The 11,529-nt window shown below is 48.2% G+C and overlaps 4 protein-coding genes across 4 annotated transcripts; 2 read left to right on the top strand and 2 right to left on the bottom strand.

Moving 5' to 3' along the window:
• Nucleotides 1–433: 433 nt before the first annotated feature.
• F4817DRAFT_101365 (uncharacterized protein) lies at nt 434–2,970 on the top strand. The gene has a single exon (XM_049297344.1). The coding sequence runs from the start codon at nt 527–529 to the stop codon at nt 2,930–2,932; it is 2,406 nt and encodes an 801-aa protein (XP_049159262.1). The 5' UTR covers nt 434–526; the 3' UTR covers nt 2,933–2,970.
• A 39-nt stretch (nt 2,971–3,009) lies between these two features.
• Nucleotides 3,010–3,903, bottom strand: F4817DRAFT_315706 (ClpP/crotonase; the record flags this gene model as incomplete). Its single annotated transcript, XM_049300574.1, has 2 exons — nt 3,010–3,652; nt 3,719–3,903. 2 exons carry the CDS (start codon nt 3,901–3,903, stop codon nt 3,010–3,012), a joined length of 828 nt encoding a protein of 275 aa, XP_049159263.1.
• A 347-nt stretch (nt 3,904–4,250) lies between these two features.
• On the top strand, nt 4,251–6,464 carry F4817DRAFT_101368 (protein serine/threonine phosphatase 2C). Its single transcript, XM_049297345.1, has 3 exons — nt 4,251–4,329; nt 4,410–4,483; nt 4,540–6,464. Exon 3 carries the CDS (start codon nt 4,811–4,813, stop codon nt 6,335–6,337), a length of 1,527 nt encoding a protein of 508 aa, XP_049159264.1. The 5' UTR covers nt 4,251–4,329; nt 4,410–4,483; nt 4,540–4,810; the 3' UTR covers nt 6,338–6,464.
• Nucleotides 6,465–6,752: 288 nt separating this feature from the next.
• On the bottom strand, nt 6,753–8,103 carry F4817DRAFT_336943 (NAD(P)-binding protein). The gene is made up of 3 exons (XM_049303232.1): nt 7,594–8,103; nt 7,402–7,515; nt 6,753–7,297 (listed from the first exon to the last, which is right to left on the bottom strand). The coding sequence occupies exons 1-3, from the start codon at nt 8,027–8,029 to the stop codon at nt 6,891–6,893; spliced, it is 957 nt and encodes a 318-aa protein (XP_049159265.1). The 5' UTR covers nt 8,030–8,103; the 3' UTR covers nt 6,753–6,890.
• Between the last annotated feature and the right edge of the window lie 3,426 nt (nt 8,104–11,529).

Consider the following 11,529-nt stretch of genomic DNA (forward strand, 5'->3'; position numbering starts at 1 on the left):
AATATATATATATATATATATATATATAAATGAAATATCTGATCTATATTAACATAGTTTACTCTCTTTATTTCATCTCACTGTTTTATAACATTTAATATTTATGTAGTATCGAGAGTGATGATAGAGGTATATATATAGTGAGACTATTATTAGTATCTAAGATTACATTTATGAGATTATATATAATTTCTCTCATTTTCTTTATGTTTTGTAGTTATTAAATGCGAGATGTGTTGAATGTTTATAATAGAATTGGTAGAGTGAGTTGAGCAACAGACGTAAATCCTGTCAGCTGCTAAGAGTACGTACCTAAGAAAGGTACCTATGTACTTGTGCATCCTGAGCAAGCACAAAGCTGTCAAGCTGTCACGCTGTCAAAACGCCAGCACCGCAAAGTTTAAACCTAAATGCGAAACGCAGGCAACATCGACCCAGAAAATCCAACCTGGTAAACCCCAGGAATCCAATGCGATAAATAACTCTCCAACCCCCGCTACCCTGCGAACCCTCCTTCAGACGTACAATGGCGGCCCTAGACACTTCTTCGTTTACCGACTCGGCCCAGGTCTTCGCCGCGCACACCTTACCTCAGATCCGCGCCATCCACAAAAGCCTCCATGTTCAGATCGACGAGAAATCAGCGCGCCTGCGCACCCAGGTCGGAAACAGCTATAGGGAGTTGCTAGGAACGGCAGACACTATCGTGCAGATGCGGGGGGACATGCTGGCCGCCCAGGATATCCTAAACCATATGGGTGGTATATGTGGGCGCACCATTGTCGGCGCAAAGGTCTCGGGGCTAAGTAAGTTTCGCGGCAGGGAGGATACCGAGGCGCAATTAAGCCAGATCGCGAGGGTTAAGTTGTTGAATGCGTGCGGACTTGCTGTCGGGCGCCTATTGAAGCAGAGTGGAGAGGGCAGAGGAGATCGGTTGGTTCTAGCAGCTAAGGTCCTCGTCTTGAAACGGTTGCTAGTCTCAAGCTTCGGGACCGACAACGATGTTGGCGAGGATATTCGAGCCATAGTTGAGGGATCGAAGAAGAGTCTGAGTAGCTTGCGGAGGAGGTTACTCAGAGTAGTCGAGAAGGTATTGGAGAAGATCAGTGATGAGGTCGATCGAGGTGATATTCTGAAAGCTTTGACTGCGTATAGCTTGGCCTCCAGCTCTGGTGCGAGGGACATTCTGCGTCATTTTTTAAGTGTCAGAGTGGAAGCTATAACATGCGAATTCGATCTCGGGGACCACGAGAAGGAAAGAGACGCTAAGAACGTCTTAAAAGGTCTTGACTTGTATACGAGGACTTTACTAGACGTCCAAGCCTTGATACCAAATAAGCTCTCGGACGCATTGCTCCAACTTAAGAAGCAGCATTTGTTGGCAGATGAGTCACTTCAGGGGCTAGAGGGTCTCCGGCTGGATATATTCGAGAAGTGGTGCGGAGATGAAATACAATATTTCACCCCATTCATCCGGCATGACGACTTGGAGGGTAAACAGGCCAGAGAAATGCTCACGAATTGGGCGACTAAAGGTGGAGAGACTCTCCTCCGGGGTCTAAAGAGAACCCTCGAACATGTTTCCGAGTTCAAGACCATTGTGGATCTGCGAACAAGCGTTCTTCAGCACTGGATCAAGGATGGTGGAAAAGCCAGGGGTTTCGATCCATCAGTTTTGCTCAACGGACTACGGGAGGTTATTGACGATCGACTTTTACAAATTCTAGAGAACAAAGTGGCTAAGCTCAAGCTTGTTGGATCCGAGGTCACTGCGACGCTCGACGCATGGCAGCCTGGTACTACCGACCAGCGTCGCAGCTTATGGGATGAAGAGACGTTGGAAATGGACGCCTCGAGCAGTGCTAATCAGATCGCTCACGAAGTTACCTCTCGCCTATACGGACGAAACGATGCAGTGGCACGAGTAGTCACAAGCTACGAATCGTGGCACCATCTTATAGACAATGTTGGTGATTCGATCGAGCAGCTTAAACGTCAACGCTGGGATAACGACGTGGATGAGATAGAGGACGAAGATGTTATTACAGAACGCCAAAAGCTATTGAGCAAGGACGATCCCGAGTTATTACAAAACAAGCTTAATGGAGCCATCACTGCCGCGTTTCAAGACCTCAATGAGCACCTCGCAACCGCCTGGAAGTCCAAACGGGAGGGCACAGACAATGGCCCTATTTCCATGTACATTTTAAGGATTCTCAGGGATATTCGTGGCGGATTGCCTAAGCTTGAAGGTGTCAAGTCTTTTGGCTTGGAAAGCGTTCCATCCCTACATGAGAAGCTCGCAGCCCATGTTTCAATCTCACCCCTTGAAGAATTCGCTTTAACAGTTCTAACGCGCAAACGAGTGGCTGGACGAGCTCTATGGGAAGGGGAACCTGCCTTACCGGCTCAACCATCCCCCGGCACGTTTAAACTCTTACGCAATCTCATCATGGCCATGGGAGACGCCGGTTTGGACCTCTGGACGCCAACCGCTGTAAACGTTCTGAAGCGAATCTTCGGCAGACAGCTTGTCAAAGTATGGCGCAAGGAACTTGGTAATTCGGAAACAGTAAACAGCCAAGAAATGGACGAGGCGAGCAAGGAAAAGCAGTCAACGGAAGAGACAGACGGGACAGAGGAGGACCCTACAGAAACCACTACAGAACCCAATGAGGGTCCATCAGCGAAGGAAGAGTCTAGTGAGGGGAGGCCTGAGAAGAGCAAGGAGGTTCTCATTCAGTGGCTATACGATATTCACCTTCTCCAACAATGTCTTGGCACCGACGTCTACTCGGAAGACTCGTTTAAGGAATTCACGGAGGAAGTATTTAATAGGACCGGACTAGAGAGTAGTGCTAAAGACAGGCTGAAAAAAGCATCTCAAGAATATTGGAAGAGGACAAGCTTGCTATTCGGGCTGCTTGCATGATACCCATAAAAAGAACCGAACAGCTATAGTTACAGAAAATGGAAACATCTAATACACCCAAAACTCGTCTCCAATATTCATAACTTATGCCTCTTCTTTCCCGACGCGATTTTCTCAAACTCCTGCTCCGGAATTCCACTGACGAACCTGTCCAGGCCGGCGAAAACCTCAGCCACATTCTGCTTCTCTAGGGTATCTCTATGCGGCTTCTGTATCAGCGCCTTGATACCCAGCAGACTATCGCTATTCAAATGATCGCCCATCGTATCGTCAATCTCCTTCATAACCTGCTTCAAAAAGCCTTCGCTATCCCCCTTCGCGCAATCAAACACCTTGTTCACAAACCCAGTGCGCACGAGGTCCTCACACGTGATCCTTTTGGATTGGATAAGCGCCTCGTTGGCTTTGCTTATCCCTAACCGTTGCACCATGGCATGCGAAGCGCCTCCTTCGGCGACGAGACCCAAGGACGAGAACGGCATTAGCAGAAATGTGTGCGGCGCGCAGTACACGAAGTCGGCATGCGCGGTAATCGCTGCTGAGAGCCCGACGGCCGGCCCGTTAAGCGCGGCGATTAGGATCTTGGGGTGCGTGTACAGCGCCCGTGTTAGGTTCAGGTTGTTGGCTGCGAAGTCCCGCAGCCAGCGCATGTAGACGTCGGCCTCGGAGGGGCCTGAGTTGGCATCGGGCTTTTTGGCGCGGATGGAGACGTCCGCGCCGCTGGAGTAACTGTGAGTCGTGTGATCGTGTATCGGGTAGATATACCTATGGACGAGGTGGACTTACGCGGAAAAGTATCGGCCCTTGCCTGTTAGTACTGTGATGTATATGTCGTCGCGCGCGGCAATCTCGCGTAATGCTTTGGCTATCGCGTAGTAACCTTGGAAGCCGAGAGCGTTGAGCTTCTTGTCGTTATCGATGGTGATGGTAGCGATGCGGCCGGCGTATTGGAGTTTGATTACGTCGGCCATTGCTGTAGCTGTATCTTCTCCCGCCTCTTACGCTGTTATTAATCTACCAATATATACATATATACCATATACCAATTATATAAAAATATTAAAGTCTTATCTATATCAACCCAGGGAATTGGAATTCCTATATATAAATACCTCTAAGACGGCGGACGGTGTTATTGCCTTGGCTCAGTGGAATGGCTTCCTTTTGATAGGTGTAAGAGAGATTCCTAAGCAGCTAAGGTCCCCGCGCCCCATATATTCCAAGGGCTATTGTCCAACTATATTAAGTGGGTACCTCGGTTGTTTGTTAGTGACACTGACCCGCCCTTGTATCCCATCCCGCCAACTTCCCAGCTTCCCCATGATTTACCTACTCCAGACTCGGTACTGTCGGTTAGAGCGTTACTATCTTGGATCTTGGCTACTTGGGTGACTAAGGTACGTACGTTTCTATTAAGATTTCCTTTTTGTTTATAGTAATTGAAGGGTACACAACATCAAGCTAAAGCTTAGCTCAGGTGTACAAATATTCTAGGTTAGATATTCTGACCCCAGCAAACGGCGTGTTTGTTATATTGTTATATTCTTCAATGTATAAAATGATGGTTCACTCTGAGAAGTTCTACAATTGAAATTGACATTTATTAGATTCTAGATTGGTAAGCCGACATATTTATTATAAGCCATAAAAGACATATGTCTAAGGAATTACATCGGAGAATAAAACCGTATCGAGGACGCACAGTACATGCATTCGCTCACCGATATTCAAAGCAGCCTCACCAATACCATCTTCTGTTCTGTTAGCCAACTCCAAGATTTAGTTTGAGGCAGTAGAACTAAAGGTAGAAAGGTGTCCTATTCTTACAAGCTAATTCCTACGGCATATTAAGCTCAGCTACATGCATTATCTGCAAACATGTTCTTCCCCCAGCTACTTCGTCAACGGCCTCGTCTCACTACGATAACACGTCTGTCTCATCTCGCACCGAGACCCCTAGCACGCTTTGCAAGTAACGGAGCACATTCCAAGCCCTTCTCAACCGGTACCGTGGCTATTTCCTTCGCCGCAGGACTAGCATCAGCTACAACTGTGTACTGGTTTACCTCTCGTAGCAGCCAGACCCAAACACCAGGTCCTGCAGAAGCATCTAGTGCTTTAAACGACAAGGGCAATGGTATTCCAGACCTAAATAAGCTGGGCTTGTCCGATCAGATTGCTTATAGCCCCACTCCCACTTCGGAGGACGTCACGCGCCAGTTGAACGAGCATGCCTTCTCCGTACCCGGGGGAGGGAATCCGGTGAGGAGATACGACGGTGCTCAGTTGGCTTCTAATAGTCCTTGCGAAGATGCCTTCATACACGGCAGCTTCTCTAATCCCCTTGATAAAAACAACGAGGACTGGCTCGCATGGGGTGTTTTCGACGGCCATTGCGGCTGGCAACTATCAAATCTCTTAACCAAACAACTAATCCCGTACGTCCGGAATGCTCTCGGTAATGCCAAGCCCAAGGACGGAAATCAACTCAGCGACGAGGACATCCAAGAAGCCATAAAATCGGCTTTTACAACCCTCGATGACACCCTGGTCAAGTCCGCCGCAGCAACTATCGAGAGCGGTCTTTCTTTTGCAGAGAAAGTTAGAAGACTAGAGGCCGCGTACGCAGGCTCATGCGCCCTCCTAGCTCTCCTCGATCCGCAGAGTAGAAAACTCACGGTAGCGTCGACGGGAGACTGTCGGGCGGTCCTCGGCCAGAAGACCGCGGACGGCAAATGGGCTGCTACGGAACTTACGACGGACTGCACAGGTGCTACCCCGAGCGAAGTCGCCCGCATCCAGGCGCAGTTCCCCGACGAGCCCGAGATAGTCAAAGGTGGCCGGGTGTGGGGTATGCAGCCGTCCCGGACTTTCGGCGACGGCATGTGGAAGTGGCCCGCGGCGCTGAAGGAGACCCTTCGTAACTACTACAACGGGCTAAGCTTGCCGTCTGCTATACGGTATGGCGCTTACAAGGAAGGGCCGTACCTGACTGCCGAGCCGTTGGTCACTACGACCAAGATCCCAGAATCTGGACCCTCGTTTCTAATCTTAGCGACAGATGGCTTGTGGGACGCGATGACAAGCGAACAGGCTGTTGACTTAGTAGGGAAGTGGGTCGAGTGGCAGGCTCAGGGGCAAGGAAAGCCGGTGAAACCGAAGTCAGACGGTTTTGGCGAGGTAGTTCTTGGGCGCAAGCAGCAGTGCCGATTCGAGGAGCAAAAGCTTACGCTGCAGGATAACAACGCGGCTGTGCATCTCGTGCGCAACGGCTTAGGAGGCGGCGACGAGAAAATGGTGCAGGGCGCGCTGACGTTTAGGTACCCGAACTCGAGGGATATTAGGGACGATATTACCGTTCAGGTTGTCTTCTTTGCGCCTGCTAGCGGGAAGGGGGGGAAGTAAAGTAAAGTAAAGGGAGACGTAGGGGAAGGGGGGGTTGGTGATGATACAGTACATGCTCATAGCGGGCGTTGTGTATACCCACTGGCGTTTGTTGATTTCTTGGATGTGGTAGATGGCATGTATGAAAAGGAGGATGCATTAGAATAGCCATGAATGACGGATACGAAATCTTGGACCGTTGTGCCGTGTCTTGTGGATTTTGGGATGTTGTGGCTCGTGTATATGTTATTACCTAGAGTTTAGTTTGAGGAACCATGAAGGTAGGACTGGTGGTGGTAAAGCACTATCATCTTAACTGCGCCTATCAGTCAGAGAGATCCCTCTATGAATTCAAGGAAATATTTATATTCCCCACGGGGTATCACGGAAAGAAAAGAAACATAATTCAGTTACTTAACCAAATATATTATAACCCCGAAAGGAAATTAATATGATAATAGTATCAAATGTCCAATCTATAGCACTATTCTCCGTCGGGACCCTTACTTCCCATACCCCTTAAATAATCAACAATCTCACTCTCCCCACATCCAAGCAACACCGCACCAGCAACCTAAGGCACCGCCTTATACAACTCCCTAATCTCCTCCTTATGCTCCTCCAAATGCTGCCTAAACGTCTTAAACCCAAGGCCGAAGTCATCCGCCGGCGGGTTCGGCCAGTCGGAATCCAGGCGCATCAGCTGGCCCGCGACGACCTCCCTCGTCCTCAGCGCCTCGAGAGCCTCCTCCCGCGTCCACGTGCTGACGCTAAGCTTCTTGCCCAGGACCTCGCCGAGCTGCGCGACGATCTCGCCCAGGGTGAGCACCTCGCCGGTGACGTGCAGCTCCCGCCGGCCGCGTGCGAAGATGGCGGGCGAGGCGATGGCTGCGGCGGCTACGCGCCCGATGTCGTCGACGTCGATCTCGCTGAGGGGGAAGGATGGGGGGAGCGCGGTGTGGAGGATGCCTTGTTTGATTACTGGGGGGAGGTGTAAGTATGTGCTGTTTTTTATCGGCTGCTGTTTTGAGCGAGGTGGGGATGGAAGGAAGGGTAGGTAGATGAGATGAGATGAGATGACTTACGATCGGGGACCTGGAAGTGCGCCGTTTCACCGGTGTAGTTGGACATGAACTCAGTCGGGCGCAGAATGGTATAGTGCTCGAAGCCGCCCTTCTTGACGAGGTCTTCGCTCTTGGCTACATTCATTATTCACATTAGCATCATCCATCCCATAACAGTAACCCAGGAAGTAAAAAAAGGGGGGGTATGCATACCCTTAGCGGTCCAATAATTCGCAAAGAAAGGCGTGCTATCCCACCCCTTAAACGTCTGGTACCTGTCCAGCCCGCCCACGCTACTATACAGGACATGGCGCACGGTGCGCGCGCGCCTCGCCGCCTCGACGACGTTAGTCGCGCCCCTGAGCTCGGCCTCGAAGTCCGTGAACGACGGGACCGACGGGAAGAAGACGGCCTCGACGCCCCCCGCGAACGCCCCGTCTAGCGCGGCCACGTCCGTCGCCCAGTCGCCGCCGACGACGACCTCGGCGCCTAGCGCGGCGAGGGCTTGGGCCTTGGCGGACGAGGCGTCTCGGACTAGCGCGCGCACTGAGTGTGAGTGTGAGTGGAGTTGGCTTTTGGAGGCGAGGAGCGCGCGGACGGTGGCGCCGCCTTGTTTGCCTGTTGCGGCTAGGACGAGGACTTTGACCATTTTGGTTGGGGTTGGGGGTGTTTTGGTTTGGTTTGGTGGTGGTGGTGGTGGTGGTGGTGGTGGTGGTGGTGGTGTTGAGATGGGACTTGTATATATGCCCCTATTTGTTGAGTTGTGTGTCTAAGTGTTTCTGAGAATGAATTGAGAGATGGTGATGGTAGAGAATAGCAGCAGTCTGAGATCTATATATGTTTTCCACTCCTGTCTATGTTTATATGGATATACATACATACATATACATCCCTATCCTGTTGCCTTACATCGAGCTCGCCATACCTACGCTCAGGAGTCGTGCTCAAGGCGGATTTCATATAACATTCCTCGCTTGTTAGTGACGAAAGATACATCGCCTCGTGACCCCCTAGGTCCTAGGTAGCCTGTCAACCGTTCATAGTTTCGAAAGAACCATCAGAATCCGCCAGAGCGGTTTGACGGCGAGTCCGAATCCCGGATAGGAAGTGCCACTACTACGACAACTATGTCGTTGGTCTAGGCTTCATTTGGATCGCTCGCTCTTGAAGACCATCCGAGTCCGGGGTAGCTATTATATGATTGGCTGCAGACAACATAAGCCCACTTCTATCTTACTACGTAATTTTTCTCGTTTTACATCTCAGCTTCGGACAAGGGACATGTACAACTTCATCTTCTACGGTTCAACCATTACTGTTTGGAACTTGTTAGCCTGGATCGCGACATGCAAAACGCTTCATGCCGGAAGAAGAAAGGCTTGCGAGCGCCATGTTCGGGAGTTAAAGGTCATTGCATCCTTTTAAGATTTATCGTGGAGCTATGTATAAACGATAAAAAGCTGACAAAACATTATCTTTACGAAAACTCACCTGCTAGTGTTTTCTCTTTGCTGCGTTAATGGCCATGTCGCGGTTTCGTAAGACATCCTTTCTATGTAGACAACTTATAGTGGAAGTCTTGTCTATGAATATGTTGTCGGATAGAATCAAATATCGCATAACACTAAATACCTTCTGGGATTAGGTACATATACGAAGGCGAGTCGTCTCCAAGAAGGCTTTCTCGGTAGCGTCTTGAAGTTGGGGGTCGGAATCTGGGAGAAGAGCAGTTAGGCTAGCCATCTAATAGCTAGTTCTATCCCATCAAGATGACCATTAGGGGGAGAGATCAGGAACCCTGTTATTCCTTTCAACTAAGGGGGCTCCTTGAACTGAAGTTAGGATTGTCTTGAGGATTAAGGTCTATAGCAGTTTCTAAAGTACATGAGTATTCACACATAACCGTCAACAAATCGTCGTCATCATCGTCTATAGCATCATTCCTATTATATTCAAAGGGTTGTCTAGTAGAGATACACCCTAAAGATGAAATTCACTCTTCTCTTCCAGAGGCCACCTCCAAAGCTGAGGAAAGCATGAATGATTAACTAATCTGCTAGAGTAGGCTCATATAGGTGATCGGAAAAATCAATTTGTTGTAGAGACTACCCTAATAAGAGGAAAGACCAGTTAGGCTTTAACCCTTCTAGATCATAGCAGTAGCGGCTAAGAACCGGTTACTAACTAGATGGTCTTTGAGGGCAAAGATGAGGATGAAATACTCGGTTTTATATAGCATAGATTACTATAATTTTTATCTTAAAGAGAGCTTACGAATTAATTAGGGGTTTAAATTGTCTGAGACCCAGAAGAATAGAGTCGACTTGGCGAATAGTCAAGACACGCAAGTAAAAACGACGATTGGCAAGAACTGGTATATATTCTATGATATCAGAGCATTATTAGTATTGACTTATAGGTTTAAACGTTATCATGACTTTCAAAAAAAAAAAACTATTGATACCGCCATTCGTAGTATAAGGCAACCAACCCCTTTACAACTCGGGAGATTTGACTATTTAACTTTTCTAATAACTAGAAGGCACAGAGCTGTTTAAGATTAATAAACAGCAGCAGATTAACTTTCAGGTTTAGGACTCAACAAAGTCTACGTCTATAGAAGTATATAGCGTTTGACTTATAGCTATGATCTAAGTTAATTGAAGTACAGCTAGTTATATATTAGCTTGCAGGTGTTGCCAGCTTTATCCTCGCCATTTATTGAATATTTCCTACACTAACCCCGACATCTCCGTATCTTATCCTATCTACTCACTCCTAGCCCCGAAAGACATGTCTAGTATTGATAGCGTTGCTGCCTGCGTATACCCTCATCTTATACCCGAGTCTACATCCGTCATCCGCCGAATACAACACTGCAGCGGCTCGGTACGCTCGGGAGGGGTCTGTCCCCGAAAGCAACAATAACGCATAAGTGTTGAAGAACTAAATATAGACACATTACCTCGATGGCTGTGATACGTACACCTTAGGCAGATATGATGACTACCTATGTTACACGACCTGGGAAGTGGTAGCACGACATAAAATGTAGACAATTGAAGGCGGCACCGCATCCGATGTATATCACCTCACTGCATCGCTCACCAACGTCCCGTCGTGCGCCGTGATATCTCACATATCAAGTGATGCAAATATGCAGTATGCCAGGCAGTGATGACTCTCCCACCACTTAACCTAGTATGTTAAACCAGATCATCGAAGACGAATAGGACATACATATGTATGTATATACATAAGCAGCACGATGACGAGGTCGGTTGGAAGAAAGTCTAGACTTTCGATATATCTGACTAGAACAAGTTAGTAATCTCCTTTCTCCATCGCCACTATTCGCCACGAGTATGCCTAGCCAGGCCGATTGCTTGTCCGGTACTTGTTTTCACGGAGGTCGAAGAATGAGTACGTATCAAGCTAGCCACTGACTACCTACTTATTCCCTCTAATTTCCCCATCATCGTAAAAGTCTAGAATACGAATATAAGAGGCGCGCCTACATATACACATACACATACGCATACCTACCTACCTATGTAGGTCTTCCACCCGCGCATTCACTAAAACATTATACCCGTATTTTATAGGCGTTTTAACGACCCGCCTGGAACTTCAACGTAACCAACCAACCAGCCAACATACCTACTAAACACGATTCCGAGGAATTGGAGGAAGGATCCGAGACGGGGGCTCGGTACCTTAGGGTTACATGCATGTACGTACCTAATGTATACTGCATTGGTAACTACATATGTACATAAGCCCCATCCACTCACCTACATTGCATTAGATAGTAAGACTTTGAGCCCCAACAACAAGCACAGCGCCCTTCATGTACCTCCTAACTTTAGCTTAGGTACCTTAGGTAGGCTAAGGTATGTAAAACCTCCCGATTCTATTTCCGGGTCTCGGACTGTACATGCATGGCATCAACCAAGATACATACATACCTAGGTAGGTATATACATATATGTAATGTACACTACGTATTGTAAATTTAGCTTAATCTAGTCTTGTTTTACCAAGTCTAGTGAATCAATCTCCAACGTAGGGCTGAAAAAAAGCACTTATACTTTAGGTAGTGTATATATTAAATGGGTTACCTCAGGCTTAGACATACATTTCTCTATC

The sequence above is a fragment of the Daldinia loculata genome, assembly GCF_022478755.1.
Source record: "Daldinia loculata strain CBS 113971 unplaced genomic scaffold F4817scaffold_23, whole genome shotgun sequence".
In the NCBI taxonomy this organism is placed as follows: domain Eukaryota; kingdom Fungi; phylum Ascomycota; class Sordariomycetes; order Xylariales; family Hypoxylaceae; genus Daldinia; species Daldinia loculata.

What these genes read in the sequence shown, in the direction of transcription:
- F4817DRAFT_101368 (XM_049297345.1), top strand. Translation starts at nt 4,811, where the DNA reads ATGTTCTTCCCCCAGCTACTTCGTCAACGGCCTCGTCTCACTACGATA.
- F4817DRAFT_101365 (XM_049297344.1), top strand. Translation starts at nt 527, where the DNA reads ATGGCGGCCCTAGACACTTCTTCGTTTACCGACTCGGCCCAGGTCTTC.
- F4817DRAFT_336943 (XM_049303232.1), bottom strand. Translation starts at nt 8,029, where the DNA reads ATGGTCAAAGTCCTCGTCCTAGCCGCAACAGGCAAACAAGGCGGCGCC. An exon ending in GAATTATTGGACCGCTAAGG is followed by an intron (nt 7,516 to 7,593) that starts GTATGCATACCC and finishes TAATGAATGTAG; the next exon opens with CCAAGAGCGAAGACCTCGTC. An exon ending in GCACTTCCAGGTCCCCGATC is followed by an intron (nt 7,298 to 7,401) that starts GTAAGTCATCTC and finishes ACCTCCCCCCAG; the next exon opens with TAATCAAACAAGGCATCCTC.